At 42.3% G+C, this 17,587-nt stretch overlaps 1 protein-coding gene across 5 annotated transcripts in view; it reads right to left on the bottom strand.

Moving 5' to 3' along the window:
- Positions 1–17,368, bottom strand: part of smarca2 (SWI/SNF related, matrix associated, actin dependent regulator of chromatin, subfamily a, member 2) — a 32,392-nt gene extending 15,024 nt beyond the window's left edge. For 4 of the 5 annotated variants that reach the window (XR_004776457.1, XM_035529548.1, XM_035529549.1 and 1 more), the window contains exons 1-23: positions 15,611–15,838; positions 15,354–15,483; positions 14,829–15,164; positions 13,831–13,929; positions 12,511–12,805; positions 10,979–11,105; positions 8,226–8,399; positions 7,913–8,086; positions 7,601–7,771; positions 7,316–7,366; positions 5,639–5,769; positions 5,252–5,309; positions 4,940–5,040; positions 4,506–4,653; positions 3,305–3,468; positions 2,305–2,371; positions 2,095–2,205; positions 1,316–1,558; positions 1,036–1,149; positions 793–900; positions 610–696; positions 432–478; positions 81–247 (exon numbers count right to left, since the gene is read on the bottom strand). Coding sequence is in view for 4 of the 5 variants with exons in the window: in XM_035529548.1 (XP_035385441.1) it covers positions 81–247; positions 432–478; positions 610–696; positions 793–900; positions 1,036–1,149; positions 1,316–1,558; positions 2,095–2,205; positions 2,305–2,371; positions 3,305–3,468; positions 4,506–4,653; positions 4,940–5,040; positions 5,252–5,309; positions 5,639–5,769; positions 7,316–7,366; positions 7,601–7,771; positions 7,913–8,086; positions 8,226–8,399; positions 10,979–11,105; positions 12,511–12,805; positions 13,831–13,929; positions 14,829–15,164; positions 15,354–15,483; positions 15,611–15,838 (3,331 nt within the window). In the remaining variant the exon portion in view is untranslated. Of the gene's footprint in view, positions 1–80; positions 248–431; positions 479–609; positions 697–792; positions 901–1,035; positions 1,150–1,315; positions 1,559–2,094; positions 2,206–2,304; positions 2,372–3,304; positions 3,469–4,505; positions 4,654–4,939; positions 5,041–5,251; positions 5,310–5,638; positions 5,770–7,315; positions 7,367–7,600; positions 7,772–7,912; positions 8,087–8,225; positions 8,400–10,978; positions 11,106–12,510; positions 12,806–13,830; positions 13,930–14,828; positions 15,165–15,353; positions 15,484–15,610; positions 15,846–17,276 lie in introns of those variants that run through there. The other variant, XM_027028461.2, reaches the window with a different exon arrangement.
- Positions 17,369–17,587: the final 219 nt, after the last annotated feature.

Genomic DNA, 17,587 nt, shown 5'->3' with positions numbered 1-17,587 from the left:
TCCCGCTTGGAAGCTAGCCAAGCTTATTCTTGTAGCACATGTGTGGCGGAGGACACGGAAAACACAAACACGTGGCTCACCATCTAGTCGCAGGTACAGAAAATTGCGGTAGGCAAAGTAGTCCTCCATGATGGTCATCAGGGATGTCATCTGACAAAAGAGCAAGACTCGGTGACGGGTGGACTGCAGCTTTGGCAGGATTCGGTCCAGGAGCTCAAACTTCCCTGAAGCACGGTACAGGTCAGGCCTAAGGTAAGAGCAGAAAGAAACATTTCCCAGTAGCTAAATCCCTCCCTTCAGCACAAGTGCCCAAAGCATAAAGCTGGAGGTACGAGGCTTTTTGTGATAAACGTACAAATCGGGTCATAACTAATCCTATTTGGACATTTTCAAAGTTACGCAAGGGTTGGTTTAATTTAAAGACTGCTCACCCCTGGATAATGCCATTTGGGTAGCCCAAGTGCTCAGCAAATGACTCCTAAAATTGGAGACATAAAACAAGAGTATGTGCAGTTGACCGGACCTGCCAAAACTGAGACATTTAAAACACACTTGTCGTTTGACCGGTGGACTACAAGGGCCCTTTATTGTCTGCTAGCTGGCGCCCACCTCGATGTGTTGGAACATGTAAGGGTGATTGCAGATCTTCTTCAGCTGCATGATGGTGTTCATCAGGGTCTTTGCTCCACCTTTTCCCTGTGTAGAATTAAGGAGAAATAAGCTTCATCTTGTCCATGCGGCAACCAGAATGAAGCAAAGCTCACCCATCTGCCCCTCTCGTTCTCCCTTTACCTTCTTGTCTTTCTCTGAGCCATCCGTAAGCAGGATGCCTTTGCCTTGCATGTGTCTGTAAAGGACCTTCTGGATAGCAGACATGTCGCATTTGATCACATACTCCACCTGCAACGCAAAAGGGATATATAAGGAAATGCTAGCAAGTGTAATGCTTCTTGAAATGGATGGAGGTCAGTTAAACGAACTGAGGGCCCAACATGTGGGTCAAATGAATATGACGCAAATCTATTCATGCATCACCTTCTCAGGCAGCTGAGACTCCACCTCCTTCTTCAGTCTGCGCAGCAAGAAGGGGCGGAGCACCTTGTGAAGACGGCGGATGATCAGGATGGTCTCCTCCTCATTCAGATCCACCTGTAAAATCCCACCAGGGACATGAGCGCGAGTCTATGCGACCCTCAGTTTCGTGTTCAGTTTCTTCTCTAACACTCAAATGTTAGAAACACTGTTCACAAACTCGCTTGGCTCATCACACCGGTCTTTAAGCCGAGACGCCGGAAGCCCAAGGGGCGCGTCTCACCCTCTCCCCAGTCATGGCGAAGGGGGCGTTGAACCACTGCTCGAAGGTGCTGCAGCTCTTGAAGATGGTGGGCAGCAGGAAGTTGAGCAGGGCCCACAGTTCGGGCAGCTTGTTCTGCAGGGGCGTGCCAGTGAGCAGCAGCCTGCGCGGCGCCACGTAGTGCGTGTTCAGCACCTGCGTCAGCTTGCAGTGGTGGTTCTTCATGCGGTGCCCTTCATCCACAATCATGTACTTCCAGCGGATCTGAGACGGAGCAAGAGACAAGCAGGGGCTCGTTATCATGCCCGTTGCTCATTATCATTCTCATTACCCCTAGGGCCCTATGATTTCTGCTATGCGTTTGGGCTGAAGCCAGGCGCTTGTCTTTCTTCTGGTCAATGAAACGTTTTTACGGACGCAAACAGTGGTAAGGTTTTATCACCAATGATTCTTGGTATATTCATAAATAAGATGGACTACTTTATAGCTTATCCACATTTCATTATGAAAATGAGACAATGACTGATTAAATTGCACTTTTATTTATAGTTCTAAAATATTCGTCCTGAATTTAACCTATATTTATCTTTATAACTTTCATTTATACTCTTCTCACTACTGCTAAATATCATTGCGGCGATAAATATAAAAGGGCCATATTGCTATTGTTTGCATAATTGTACATGACAAAGCTTATTTCCTTAAAACAAAAACCGTTAAAAACCTAAAAATCCAAAAAAGGAACTTGGGAAGATTTGGATTTGTCTGGGCTCCGTACTGGGCATCCGGGCGACTCTCACCTTGGCGAGGATGTGCTTGTCTTTGATGATGTACTCGTAAGTGGTGAGCAGCACGTTGAATTTCCCGCTGCGCAACGGCGCCACCAGAGACCTGCGCATGGACGGTGTGCCCTGGGACCGGCAAACCCAAACACGCCGTCATTTGTCCGCCAAACACTGTGTTGTTTAATGTTTCCCCTCACCCACAAAGAATGTAAAATTGATTCTGACCTTGTAAGCAATTTTACCAATGGATGGTGCCCACTTGTCAAGTTCATAAACCCAGTTGGACAAAGTCCTACGACAAAGGGAAGAAAAATCGATATCATCAATTTAAGGGAAACTTCACTCGATGAGTGTGTGAAAGAAGCCATCTTCCCGGCCTGATGGGGGGTCCAAATTAATGAAGACTGGTGGGAAGGGAGAGACAGCTCAGAATGGGGCTAAGGCCTCCAGGCAGATCAATCATGGGGCCACTGGGCTGAGTCTCCGCTTGTTTTGCCATGCATCATACTGAGAGCCTATTTCTGACTTTCATCATTCCGGCTCCTCGCAGCTCATGCCGCACAGAAACAGTGAGTCCCCCGGTGTTCTAGCAGGGGACAGCCAGTGAGCCGGGTGAAAAGGCTAAGCAAATCCATTTTGATGGCGGGCTTCCACTCGAGACTAAGAAAACTTTGTTAATCTCATGACGGGAGCACTCAAGCGATGATACTCTTCGCAACTTCATACAGCTGCGCTTCGGAATGACTATAGTGTTCCTTTTGAGAACGATTTTGAAACTTAAAAAAAATTGTATTAAATGGAAATTATTTTAACTTGGAATTGAATATAGTGACTATGTAAAAAAACAAAAACAAAGCATGCAATAATAAAACACAGATGTATAGCCTCGTAAAGTAAGCTTCAGGATCAAATCAATTATGCTTAACTGATCCAACATGCTGCCTACAACATTTAATCTACATCATATTATAGCTGCTCATCAAACTACAGCCCACTGTAGATAAAATTTCTTTCATAGCATCCTCTTAGCATTCATGGCTTGTTTTAACTCATTGGAATAATTGATCTTCAGCTGCCAGCACTGTGTTTAACACTGCGTTAATACCTAATGGACCAGTCAAATCCTTATTGGTGACCTCAGCTCTTCATTATGTTCCACATAATCTTACTTTAAGCTCCTCTGTGTCTTAGCCAGGCGCACTGTGCACGTCAGCGTGGGACTCACGAGAGCGGCACGATGATCAGATAAGGGCCATTCAGCCTCTTCAGTTCCATCAGGTAGGTGATGAGGGCGATGGTCTGGATGGTCTTGCCCAGACCCATCTCGTCAGCCAGGATGCCATTCAGGTTGTTGTTGTACAGGGACACCATCCACTCCAGTCCCTGAATCTAACCGGTGAGAGAGGACAGGTGTTACTTTTTTTCCTAACACTGAGGAAAACGCACATCAACGCTGTAGAAAAGTGAGAAACAAGCATTTTGCAAGATTAACCTTTAATGTTGAATGGGTTGTTCCACAATTGTTGTGGAATCATATACTTTTTCCTTTCATTTCAAAACCCTAGTAATCCTCGCAGAGACCCTTAAATCCCAGAATCCCTACAAATCCAAAAACGGCAATCAGAAATATATCTGAGCAAAATCATTATCCTTATATTGGCAGATAAACCAAAACCTAGACTTTTAGTGCATCACAGACTGACTACCAGATGTTCATTTCTCTGTATTTTCTTCTCTGTAGTTTTTTTTCCCTTTAAGACTGGTAAAATATCACTAAAATTAGAATTTCAGGAATAAGTAGTGTTCGGAATTTCACAGGCTCACCATCCTTTACATTTACATTTACGGCATTTAGCTGACGCTTTTATCCAAAGCAACTTACAATCCTTTAAGACCAGAAGTGGCTTCCGTGTTTGCAAAAAGTGTAAACACTTGCATTACATACATGGGTTCACATGATAATCGGAAACTATTGGAAATGTTTTAATTTGATAGTATTCTTATATCCTAGGTGTACATGTGTTACCATGTGCTATTTCGGCCATCCTCTAAACCTTCATCGGTGGTCAGGTTGACTACATGGCCACAGTTAGCCGCATGGTTTTGCGTGGTGGATGCAACCTCACCCCAACAGTCATGCTGATGCATGTAAAACAACCCAGTAAAAGCCACAACCAGTTGCAGAAGTATTGGAGGTAGCAGTAAAGCTTAGAAGTAGTCACAGAAGAAATATGCAGTGGAAATGCTCCTACTCCTCTTTTGTAAAGAGTGAGACAACTGCGCCGGTTTCAGCATTTGGCAGACACCCCCTCCAAGAATGGCTTACGTTTTTATCGGCACGGCAGAACATGTACTACCCAGGAATCGAATCCATGACCTTGCCAACATCTGAACTACTGGAGCAAAGCTTTTTAGTAGATCTTCACCTGGTACTGCTTGAGCGTCCCATTGACTAGGAGGGACGACTGCTTTTCCACTTTCTCAGTGACAGCGTGGGCTACTCCGTAGTAGGACTGCAAGCTGGTCTGTCCTGCCTGGACGCTGTACTCATCGTCTACATCCTGCTTGGCTGACCTACAGAGGGCAAGGCAAGGAAGCACGAGCTCATGTCCTGTCCCCTCTGAGGGGTCAGAATTGTGCAGTTTAAGATTAGTCTAGATTACATTATGCACTCATTTCATTGGTCAATCTGTAGGCAACAGATAGGTTATGCAATAAACTGGCTCACTTAACAAAACTTGGAAACAAAAATTGGAAAATGTGAAGAGAAAAATAAGGGTAAAAAGGGCAGTTGTTAAGATACCGTCGCCCCCGGGTGACCTGAGAGATCTTATCTTTGATGCAAAAATAGGCCACGTACTCTATGATGTGCTTGGCAGCCTTTTCAGAAACCTCGTCACTGTTGGGATCGATGATTTTCTTTTCTTCCGATTCGGCTCGGGAGACCACCTCCTCTTCATCCTGGGAAGGCAAGGAGGTGAATTAATGTCAGCCCGTTCCTCCAGCTCCAAAAGGAACAAAGCCAGCTGGCTCAAATGAAAGATGTTAAGAGGTGGCTAATGGGTGGTGTTGTGAGGTAACAAACAAAAAAACAGTGGCATATGCGTGCGGTTATCAAAGTTCAGACTTCACGGGAGGGTTGGGGTGGCAGCGGTATTGGGTCGATGCTCACCTCTTCTTCAAACTCAGAGCCGCTTTCTTCACTGTCTGATCGCGGTGCCACTTCGTAGCTGTCATCGGGAGGGTTTAGGCCACAGGTAAGTGCTTGAACATTTACGTATTTATCCAGGCGTGACAACGTATCTGGTTCTTACCCTTCCAACACTAAATTTTCTAATCTTCCCACTTTTTAACTTTTTTTTACAGTCTGAAATAAACTGTATGTATATGACTAGAATTGAATAGGAAATCAATAAATAAATGTGGAATCAGATTCAGTTATTCCTCACAAATCATATAGACATGTACCTCTGATTTCTGAATCAGACTGCCAACCCTATGACACATAATGCAGGGGGGAGTGGAAAAGGGAGGGGTTGGTGGAGTGGAAACATCTCACCCAGGATTCATCTCAAGCCAGGCCTCCAGCTGGCTGGACTTGGGGGCGTCCGTGCCCTGAAGCACCTTCCCCGTCTCTGTCTGAATGACCTTGACTGGGAGCTCGCTCATCTGACTGCTCTCATCTATGGGCTGCAGGAGGAAACAGCATTGGGGCAAGCTACTTTAAAATGTAACTAGCCAAACTTCATGTGATGCAAAAAAAAAAATCAAATCAAAGCAAGTTTTGTCACACACACATAAACAGTACATGTAGGGAAATGCTTGTTATACTTGTATGCTTATCCATCACCAGGTAAAAACAAAATATACACAATATACAGTAGAAAGAATAAGACACAAAAGGAGAAGAATATGACAATATAAAAAATATAGAAATATATAAAAGAAAGTTAAAAATATAAGTAGATGTGTGCATATAATAAACACAGTGCATATTCAGTGTGTGGGCCCAAATGGTCTGAGGAAATAGGCTCCTCCTCATTCTATCTGTGTTGGCCTTCAGGGAGCGGAAATATTTCCCTGACCGCAAAAGAGAGAAGAGTCCATTGTTGGGATGGCTGAGGTCTTTCACTCTCTTCTTGGCTTTAGTCCATCACCGCTTGCTGTGGCCAGACTGCAGGTCTGGGAGCTCCATTTGGATGTTGCGCTCAGCTGATCGCACCACCCTCTGCTTGGTGCTGTTCCCAAACCAGGCTGTAACGCTTCCCTTCAGGACCCTCTCAAGGGTGCAAGAGTAAAAGTTCTTTAGCACCGTGGAAGGCAGTTTAACGTCTTTAAAGCATCTAAGGGGGTAAAGCCACTGGTGGGCCTTCTTCACCAGGGTTTTGATGTGGCAGGGCCATGATAAGCCCTATGTGATGTAGACACCAAGATACTAGAAACTGTCCTCTTGCTGCACTGGGGTACCGTTGATCCTGAGGGGGTGGTAGATCATCTGCTGTTTCTGCTGTTGCTGAAGTCCACTATCTACTCCTTTGTCTTGCTGACATTCAGGAGATGGTTCTCCTCACACCAGTTCTCTAGGTGCTTCACCTACTCCCAATTAGGCCCATCCCAACAGTGTCATCAGCAAACCTGACAATAATGGTAGAGTTGAAAGTGGCCACACATATGTGTACCATTAGTACTGCAGGGGGCTAAGCACACAACTCTGTGGAGCTCTAGTGCAAAGGGTGAGGGAGGATGAGACATGTCTGCACACCAACAGTGCTTGTGATCTGCCTGTCACAAAGTTGAAGATCCACTCACATACAGATAGGTTTAGTCCCAGGTCCTCTAACTTGGTGGTAAGTATGGAGGGGATTACAGTATTAAATGCTGAGCGGTAGTCAACAAAGAGCATTGTAACAATTTCCCCTCCTAGTGTCCAGATGAGTCAGGGCTATATACAATAAGTATGTAATGGCAAGTCAAGGCTGTGTGCAAGTGTGTGATGTAGCTCAGAAATGTTAAAGCCTTCAAAGTAATGTAGCTAGGTAAACTATGTGTTGCATGGCAAAAGTAGCTGATGCTACAATTGCTAATACTGTCCAACTATGGGATTAAATCCACAGAGGACCATGACTTGTACAGCAACCACCGCTGATGCTCCTAACAACTGCCGGTGAGGGACGCTAATTCATTAGCAGGTTTCCTAATGCTACCACTGCATGGTCTTAACTATTTTTAGACTCACCTCTCCATCAGGTCCAATTGCCCCAAGCCCTTCAGTGTCTCCATCTTCCTTCTAAAGAGTTCATTGACAGGCAAAAAAGACATATATGAGAGTGTTTCATTTAGAACTATAAAGTAACACAGTTCTACAAAGTTTCCTAGACCTAGATTAAGAATCATCATTGGAAATTCTTTGGTTTAGACTTTAGATCAGGGTCTAGGAAACTGGTCCATAATGATTAAGATTTGATAAAGCTTTAACATTTTTATAAAGTTTTAATGCTCAAAAAATCATCCTACCACTCACCTTCTTCTTCTTTCTCCTCTTCTTCTTCTCCTTGGCAGCCTGGGCTGCCTTGTGCTCATAGACCAGAGTGGTGAGGTTGGCTACATACTCATCAGTCTGCTGCAGCAGGTAAGCCAGACGCTTGTCTTTCTTCTGGTCAATGAGCTTCCTGTAGCCCTCTTCATCTTCAGCCTACACCAGAACAAACACACATCGTTACTTTTTAGACTCCTTTTAAGGCTCTGAAGATGTCTCTTAGATGTTACATCTCTTATGATGTTCTTTGTATGTTCCTTAAAAACAGTGCTTTGAAGAAGATCCAAACCAACATACCATTAGCCTCCTCATTCTCTCTTTCTCGATCCTCTCAGTTTCCTTCTTTTGCTCCCTCTCTGTGTTGGTATGCCAGGTTGCAACTGCCTTGGACAGCTTCTGAATCTTTCCAGAGATTGACCTGTGGTATTCCTTGAAGTCCTTAGCATGCTGAAGGATGCTGTTAAGATATTCCTGGGAAAAATGAAAAGGAAAAAATTTAGAACATGAATGAGCACTTTTCCAAGACTACTCTGCCTCTCCACCTTGGACAACGATGTCGGACAAAGCCCCAGTAAAGATACCACAAGGGAGGTCTGCATGTGTGCCATACCTGGTGCTTCTGCCGGCGTTTCCTCTCCTGCTCAATCTTCTGCTGCTTCTCCAGCTTCTCTGTCATGCGGGCCTCGCGCAGCGTCTGCCGCTTGCTACGCTTATAGGCCTTGGAGTTGAGGGCCGTCTCCAACGTGGTGTCCCTGCGCATGCAGGCCACCACATCCTGCCGCAGCTAAGGAGCACCAGAGAGCAGGGTCAGGACAACAGCGCCAGAGAAACAGTGTCAGGACAACAGCATCAGGCTCTGAAAATATGATCTGACCATCATCATCATCCCACACATCATTTTATTTTACTCAACAATGAATACTGAAAATTTTACCAAACATAACATGGGTTGTCCAAACAAAGTGCTGTACCTTTGTAGCAGATATCCAAACCTGATCGTTTTTTGTTTGTATGGCAGAGAAGGTTATACGCAGACCTGAACAGACCTGATTCCAATGACCCCCTTTTCAAGGGCATGCTGTCATCGAGGTTCACATGCTTTCTATCAGTATAATTATCCAGATAACTCTATATAAACTTTTGTTTATGACTGTAAGTGAAAGTCCACAGTTCAGTTTTAAATATCAGTTCTTGCATAGAGTACATTTCAAAACTGTAACCTAGATATCTTTCACACAAACATTTTGTCCTGTGTACTAAATAAAGGTATTCTACTGCAGATGCACAATGATATCAGAATCATATGGGCAGATAATTGCTTTTTAAAAAGATCACTGGCATCAGGCCAATGCATAGATTTGACTGATGATATCCCGATATTCAAAATGATATTTGATGACACGTTGGAAGGGCACCATTTCATGTGTAGGAGACGCTGGCTGTCCCACAGCAGTGCAGCTAAAGTGTCCACAGCATGGAAGTTTTACAAAGTAAACACAACATGCAGTCTGCAACACATGCACAATTAACAGAGTAGCTGACAGTCAACGAGGAGACGCCCACAGCTCCATGTACACAAGCAAAACTAGATTAGCTCCTTCAGATATCAAAAGTGTTTGACAAAAACACCCCAAAAGCTACAATTATTACAGCAAAGGGGGGCAGAATTTATCACTCTGGATTATCAGACACTCTCTGTTGTGGATGATATTAGGTTTTTGATGATGGTCAGAACATCCTGAGCCATGATGCACCATACTTACAGCCCACCATGCGCAACAGGTTTCTTCCAGTGCTGGGTCTCGAAGGTAACTGTGACAAGCAGAGATGGCCATTTGAAACACTATCAAACACAAGCCAGCTTTCGCCCCACCACCATCCAAGAGGACCTGGGCTAGGAGAAAAGAGCTAAGCTGTGTGGTGAGATGTGCTGTCTCTTTGATATGCATACCTGAAGGAATGCAGGTAAACCTGAGGTAAACACTCAAATGTGTACATAATTTCCACACTAATAAAATATCACATCAACATTCCCAAAAGAAAGTCAACTGAAAAGTAAAGTTAATGCAATATTTTATTAATGAGGAAATAATGTGAAACCCCAGAGAAGCTGGGGTTCAGCAGCGACATGTGAGCAAGAGCTCCCCCTTCTGGATGTTTGCAGACTTCCAGTCCAATCAAGTCCTGGTGGCTCTTGGTGGTGCAAATATTTATATCTGTCTACCTTTTAATGTACACGTTTGTAATCAAGTATTTTTCATGTTTTAATAGGAAAAATGGCAATGAACTTAAACCTGTCTATGTGTGATTACTGCTTAGGTGCAGGGATTCCTGTCAGAAGCTCCAATACCAAAGGCCGCTGCAGTTCTGGAATAACAACAAAAGTCGATTTCCTACTTCTGCCAAAGTAGTGCACAAGTTCCTGTTGGCCATGTGCACTGTTGTCAACAGTGAAAGGTTTTTCACTGCAACCAGCTATGTTATCAGTGAGAAGAGGAACACATGTGACAAGGCACAGATGCTTGTTTGTTAAGATTAACCTTCCTCTTGTGCTAAATAAAAATACCGATGAAATGTGTACTGTATAATGCATTGTTTTTTAATTAACTTTACATTTTTTATATTTAGCACTTAAAGCTGTTACCAGTTCATGTAAAGACCAGTTACATAATTTCTTTTCTGGAAACACCTTTAATTTAGGTCTGTTTGCATACGGTTGATTGAAAGCTAAAACATTATGCAATGGAATGTTAAATTTGTATATAATCCAAGGGTAATCTTGGATAATCCTATCTAATCCAGTAATATCAGAAATATCAGGGGTATCTTATAAATGTATAAAGGCATTGGCACACGCACACACACACACACACACACACACATATATATAATATTGGTTATCGGCATTAGCCTAGATTTCCCATATATGTGCATCCATATATTTTATGAATTTATGACAGAAATTAAGTAGTGCATTAATCTTTTACTCCTTGTGTGGTTTCACATACATTCAGATAAAGGGATAGCAGCTGCTTTTAAAACCGTCCTAGTATACTGAGCTTTTATCTATGCCTGAGAGTTGAGAATGCAGTAAGAGCACCCCCTAATGGACAACTTGGCACAATTCACTGCCTAGGGTCGGAGAATCCCTCTGGTGCATTTCTTTTGGTTCCAACACACTTTACTCAACTCACTGGCCAATTAACAAGCCATTCACTAGCTGTTCATGTGCAAGATATGCAGTGCAGTAGTAATGGTGGGTTAGTGAGCTAATGCATACCCGACTCAACATTTGAATGTGCCATCAGTTGGAGTATCAGAACAAAACAACAGGGGTTTTTTAAGACTTAAAATAGACTTTACCTGGCGCTGGAAGTTGAGTAGTCTCAAGGCCTTCAGCTCCACTGTTGCTTTAGTTCTTAGGTCAGGTGGCAATGAACCAGGCAAATTTTCCAGCTCCTGGATTCTGTGGGCAATCCTGGCTTGTAGCCTAATGGCAAGGATACATAAAATGAGACTTAGATAAAATGACAGATTAGAGCTATATTTAACACTGCACATCATGACATACTACTGTGCAAAAATCTATCAGCAAACATATCAACTGAAATGTGTTCTGTAGGCTAAACATGAACAAATGCCCAAATGTTTTCATCAGCTCTAGTTGTTATGCAATCTCGTTTTTTTTATGCAACTCTACTTTTTATACTCTCCTTAAGCATAATCAAGCCATCAAGTCACGAAGTCTCAAAAAAAAAACAACAAAAAAAAAACCTCTTAAGTCATACCTCATAAATGTGGTTTTTGTTTTTATATAATTTGTGATTTTACCAACCCCAACAACCGTACTGGTTCTATCATATACCACATATATTACTGTTATATCGGTCCTGTCCTATGGTGAAGTCTATCATTGACCATAATATTTGTTTAACATCACCAAGGTCTGATTGGACTGGATTATGAGCTTGGCCTGCATCTCTGTTTTTAAGCAATACTTCTTTTTATTCTATAAAACAATTGTCTGTATTGTCTGCTGGTTTCTCAATTATAAAAACCTTTTGTTGGCTGCTGCGCACCTCCTAAAGCAGTCACTGCAAACCCTGTTTTGAACCTGAAGCACATGACGGGCAGAATAACGCACTCCACTGAACTGTGGCACTGGCACTCCCAACACACAACGCTGACACCACAGCGACTGCCCACTCACATAAAATGGAGGATCCTAAAAATGTGTGCACTTTTGTTCACGGTCACATATGTCAAAACACCTTTTTAAAATTCAATTAAGATTTTAATTAATTTTTCTCATTAATAAACTTGTTTATTTGTATATTTTATTTTGCATTTGTTTTCATTTTTAATAGCATTCCCACGCAAACCTGCTTTATGGAAAAGACCATAAACACCAAACATTAGTAATACTAGTGTAGTTAATCCATATGTTAAGACACCACTCAATCTTAAGAAGGGTTCTTCTGGGATGAGCTAATATGCATCTGTGGCATTTAGGACCACCAGAGTGAAAACATGTTCTTGAAAACATCTGATGTTTAAAAGCTCCCATCCAAATTTGATGTGTATAAAACCAATCGGCTTTGTCCCATTTGAAAAAAGACTTAGGCTTCGATTACAACCAAGTTAAGAGTTCCCTCCAGTACAAGTGCCTCTAACTATTAGCTGAAATTCAGGACAAAGTCAAGAAAAAAGCAGCCTCCATAACAAGCCTAAATAACAAGGACAAACCTCCAGCCTTAGCAACAAGGACTCGACGAGTAGCAGCGGCATGGACGGGTTATGTCACAGGTTAGAAGGTAGGTTAGACATTTTTAACGAGCAGTAAATAACTGAACAAGGCCTGTGAAGGCTGTAGTGGCATGGCTGATGAGGTGTACCTGTACTCTCGCTCCTGCAGGAGTTCCACGGGGTCCAGGCCCTGTGGCTTCTGAATGGGTGTGATGCGGTTCTGTTTCTGCTGAAGCTGGATAATGAGGGAGGACTGGCCAGGGCCCTGCTGTTGCTGAGGCTGTGGTTGCTGGGCTGGGGGTTGGGGCTGAGGGGTAATGGAGGTGCTGGGCGTGGGCTGGGCGGTGGTGGCAGTGGGGGTCTGCAGAGGAACGGGAGAGGGCCTGCCACTTGGGGCAGGGACTGGGAGCTTCTGGGGGCCAGTGGGGGCCTCAGCGCCTTGACCTGAAATGAAGTCAGAGATTCTGGTGAAGAGATGTTAAGTGAAGGTTAACACATAACTGAAGGTTTCTGTACACTGAACTGTGTTCAGGTGCTCTAAAATCACCGATAACCCAAACAAATTTCTATTGCTACATTTCGTATTACCCATTTCAGGACAGTGGTTAGAGGCTGGGCTAAGTATTATGATACCACCTTTGGCACCATTGGTAAAGATAAGCAAAAAGGCTAAGGAAAAAGAACTTTCATACCAGACAGCGATAAAGACAATCTCAGAAGCAAAGCTTTCTCCAAAGATCACAGGTGAACAACTGCAGGACTGTTGCATTCTGGGGTTATCAAGGCTCTATAACTACAGACACCACATCTATGCCAAACAATTTACCTAGCTTCTCAAAAAAAACCTCTGCTGTCAACAAACCTCAAAAAAAGTGCTTGGAGTCAGATATCTGGAGCTAAACATGAAAACTTTGGAACTACAGTCTGATATGCCAAAAACATTTAGGCAACCTGTGATGGTTGTGGATTTATAATGAAGTGGGGCTGTTTTTCTTTCAAACACTCTGGGAATCTTGTTAAGAAACATAGAATTATGATCTTTGTGAAATACCCAATTTTAGATCAATCCACTGGGAGGCTAAGACTGGTTAGATTTTTTTATTTTGACAAATATTCAAAGTATTCCTATACACACAAATGGTTCACTGACCATAGAATCAAACTTCACTAAAAGGTTTGATTTCTCTCCCATTTGCAGTGCAGATCAAACTGATAAACAACAAAGAAATTTTCTTTGTCTACGTTGGCTCATGCTTACCAAGATGCCACTAATATTACAGAGGAAGCAAGTAAAGAACAAGAAATTTCAAGCACTACATTTCTTAAGGCCATGGGTCCTTTCTGAAACATCCGAGAGCAGGGATAACTTTTACACATTAGCAAACAGTGAGAATTTATGTGTGTGTCTGTGGAGGGGTGATCACTGGCTCAGAGGAATTGCTTCTGAGATCAGAGAGCTGCCCACACACCCTCGGTCCATGGCTTCGGACCAGCACTTGGAGCATGTGTTTGCATGGCCGGAGTAGGACACGGGCCAGACACAGGTCCTCCATGGGGCAACGGCATGCCTGCAAAAACAGCACAAACAAACAGGGCGTGGTCAACTACTATTAGATATTAGAGCTGAAAGGAAAAGATCCCAGAACACTTCTGTACTCCGTGCATTTTATTGTGACTATTAAATGTGACTCAGAGAGTTGGTGTGTCATTTTGAATAGAAAATTATATAATTTAAATAATCAATCTACATTTAATCAATATATTTACATTATGTAACTATTAATTTTATTCTCATCACAGAGAACAGCAATAAAAACAATAATATATGCATATATACATCATAACAGTTGTTGGTATTCATAATAATTATTTTATCATTGTGGTTAATAAATCTGTGATTTTTTCTTTTGGCACCACTGCCCACCATGCTCGTTGCCATGACGACTGTATCACTGCACGGTGTGGTCAGCACACGCTCAGCTCTTAAAGGAAATCAGAGGAGTTAATCTGATTGGATAAGATAGTAGCAAGCTAAATAACATTTGTTGATCATGTATTCAATCTAACTGAAATGGCTCTGCGCAAGATTATTGCCTCTGCTGCTGTGCATGAAAACAGCAAACAGCATTTCTGACACACCCACATTTAAGCACTTTAACATTTTTTTGTTTAAAACGTATTATTATAAAGTCACTTGATTTGCTATGAATCTTGCTATGAAGTGGACTGAAAAAAATTATGACATGTCAAATATTTTCAAATGTAATCAACAACTCTCCGATACTGACTCATAGTAGTAAGATTTTTAAATGGTCTGTATATATATTTTTAAAAAGCTAAAAATGAAATCAAAGAAAAAAATTAATTCAGTCATAGCAAACAGAAGAACACAGTGGTAATGTATTCTTATGTATTCTTCTTATGCCCCAGCATGTTTGGTAATGATACTACAAATCCCAGCACGCACCTGGAGGCCTATTGTAAGGGCCACTGTTGACTGGCTGCTGCTGCATCGTGGGAAGGCTCCTCTTGCCCTGCACGGCCAGTTGCAGGTTTTCAGGTAGAGGCTGTCCCCTGCCCAGGATCTTGTAAGCCAAGATCTGTGCCCGGAGCTGCTGCAGCTGGACAGGGCTGAAGGCAGAGTGGCCACGGCCCTGTTGTCCCATCCCCTGAGGGTCCATCTGCATCATAGGGCCTGACTGGGCCTGGGGCATCTGGGGTGTGGCAGGTCCCCCTGCTGACATGGGGCTCGGTACATGTTCTGGTAGAGGCCCCATCGGGGAAGGGTGAGGGGACAAGTATCCTAGAAAAAAGAACAGACGTCTCTTTAAGAACAGACGACTCTTTAGGCACAAAAGTGATTGAAAACTACAGTAATCAATAATGATAAGCACTGTAAATAACACCATTTAAAATAAATTGCAATAAAATTGCCTGTAACCTAAAATTACTCTTTTGTACTACAACATTTAACTATTCAATATACACAGACCTTGGCTATGCTGATCCATTGGACTCTGTGGAGGACCCATGCCACTGTGAAGAGATCTCATCCCAACACCTTTCATCTGACCATAGTGCATGTCCTCTCCCATTCCCTTCTCATGCATTCCGTCCAAGGGCTGTCAGATTTGGCAAAAATGAAGAGAATGAATTAAAACATTTACTAATACGTTGTAAAAAAAAACACAGATAGAAAAAGTTAAAACCATAAAATAGGCTGTCTTTCACCAGTGGAGCTCTGTGTACCTTGTGCATGGGATGCATGTTCTCCTGAGAATAGTCTCCAGCACCCTGGCTCTGTATACTGTGGGGGACACTGGGAGGACCTGGGCTAGGGCCCATCATGCTGTGAACAGAGCCTGGAGACGGACCTGGGCCAGGGCTGGGCCCCAGGATGGGCCCTGGAGACAAGCCAGCACCTGGGGACGGACCAGGATGGGACATTCCGACCGATGGATCAGTTGGGGTTGACATCTACTAGCTGGGAAATTGCAAATAGAACAGGAAAAAAATCATTTAGTTACAGGAAGATGTTTGTCTACATTAACAATGTATCAACATGAGATATCAAATAAAATGGCTATGTCGTGATATCTGCAATGTGTATGTGTGTATATATATATATATATATATATATATATATATATATATATATATATATATATATATATAAATGTGTGTGTTTGTATATGAAACATACATATTCAAACAAACACACATAAATCAAAACCAAAATATATCAATGGAATATGTCTACTATTGTAACGTTTACATTTTTTGTTTTGGCGCATTTTTATCCCTTGGAGTTTTGTCCAAGTTTATTTATCAAGGAAGAAAAAAAAATGTCCCCGCCTAACTAGCGTAATCCAGTTTGTATAAATGGATTGAGAAAGTGTGACATGATTTGCATAACAATGTAACAAACAGAACGAACTGACACTTGAAACATTCGTCTCATCAGTTAGATTCGACTGACCTCACTTTACCACAAGCATATACTTTTGCGGTATGAGCAAACTGTAGCTATGCATTAGTCAACGTTTCTACACAAATGGTGTTGCTTTTCAATTACAAAACTATACAGCAAGTTAGCTATGATATATAAACACAAAGTTCCAATTAAATGCAGGAAAACAATGCAAATAAAAATAATGCTTCATATACATTTAGTAGTAAAGATTCTGTCTGGAAAATTAGACAGCTTGTATGCATTTTCCCAGAGGGTTGACCGTACAGGCCAAGCTTTTAATGTAATTAAACGACAAAGAAGATTACGAAAACTTTGTGATCAGTAAACACGTACGATGTTTTTGTTTATTTATTTACAGCACTATTCATCAGCTTTATTAGTAGTAACAATAAAAGAAAAATGCAGCTGAGATAAGCGGGGTTTTATTTTTTGGATAGTTGCGCTGACTGGATCATGGCTTCCCGACCCAGTCATGACAGTCTACCCCCTCGAAACTTAACGCACGCCATTGCAGTTTGATTAAATCTGTCCAAAGTTCCGAAAACGTTGCTGCGGCGGCGGTCTCTAAATATATAGCGCAGGCACTACGTGCACTTATAACTGGAATTATTATAAAAACAACTTTCTCTTTAATGTTTGTATAAATTTATCACCCTAAATTCATGTCAAAGTTCCACCTACGCATAGCTTACCAGTTAGCTAACGCTAGCTAGCGAACTAGCTAGATTGCCATTACCCATAATGCTTGAAGTAGCAACAAGCTAGCTAGCAACAAGCTAACCCCGGGCTACACCTGTATAGTGAAGTTAGCTATGATAGCATGCTAGTTGGCTGCCTATATAATGGAACCATCGTAATTCTCCTCGACATTAATACTGCGTCCACCGTTGGAGAATGTATACTTTTATCATTCTTAAAGCAAACAGTATAAGACTCAGTTACCTTTCGAGAGACAGAAATCAATATTAGGACCTAGTGCATTATTTCGCCTTCAAAAATATGACTGCCATTAGTCGATCCCCTCCCCCTCTGTTTTGCTGACATATTCCTTTGCATTTTTTGTGAGTGTTTCGTCTTCTGATTTGTTGAGAGGACAGGAAACGCTGGCGTATTTGTTAGATGATTGGTCAAAGAGTAGATCAATTTCAACGTTTCTATACTTGGGGGTGGGTGTTATCATTTTTATAGTTACTTTCGTTATGCTTCGCCGAACGTGCTAGAAGTCTGATATAAAGTGTATTACTTGCTATCTG

The sequence above is a fragment of the Electrophorus electricus genome, chromosome 9 (assembly GCF_013358815.1).
Source record: "Electrophorus electricus isolate fEleEle1 chromosome 9, fEleEle1.pri, whole genome shotgun sequence".
Taxonomy (NCBI): domain Eukaryota; kingdom Metazoa; phylum Chordata; class Actinopteri; order Gymnotiformes; family Gymnotidae; genus Electrophorus; species Electrophorus electricus.
The sequence above is the reverse complement of the archived record's forward strand: the minus strand, read 5'-3'. Positions and strand labels throughout refer to the sequence as shown.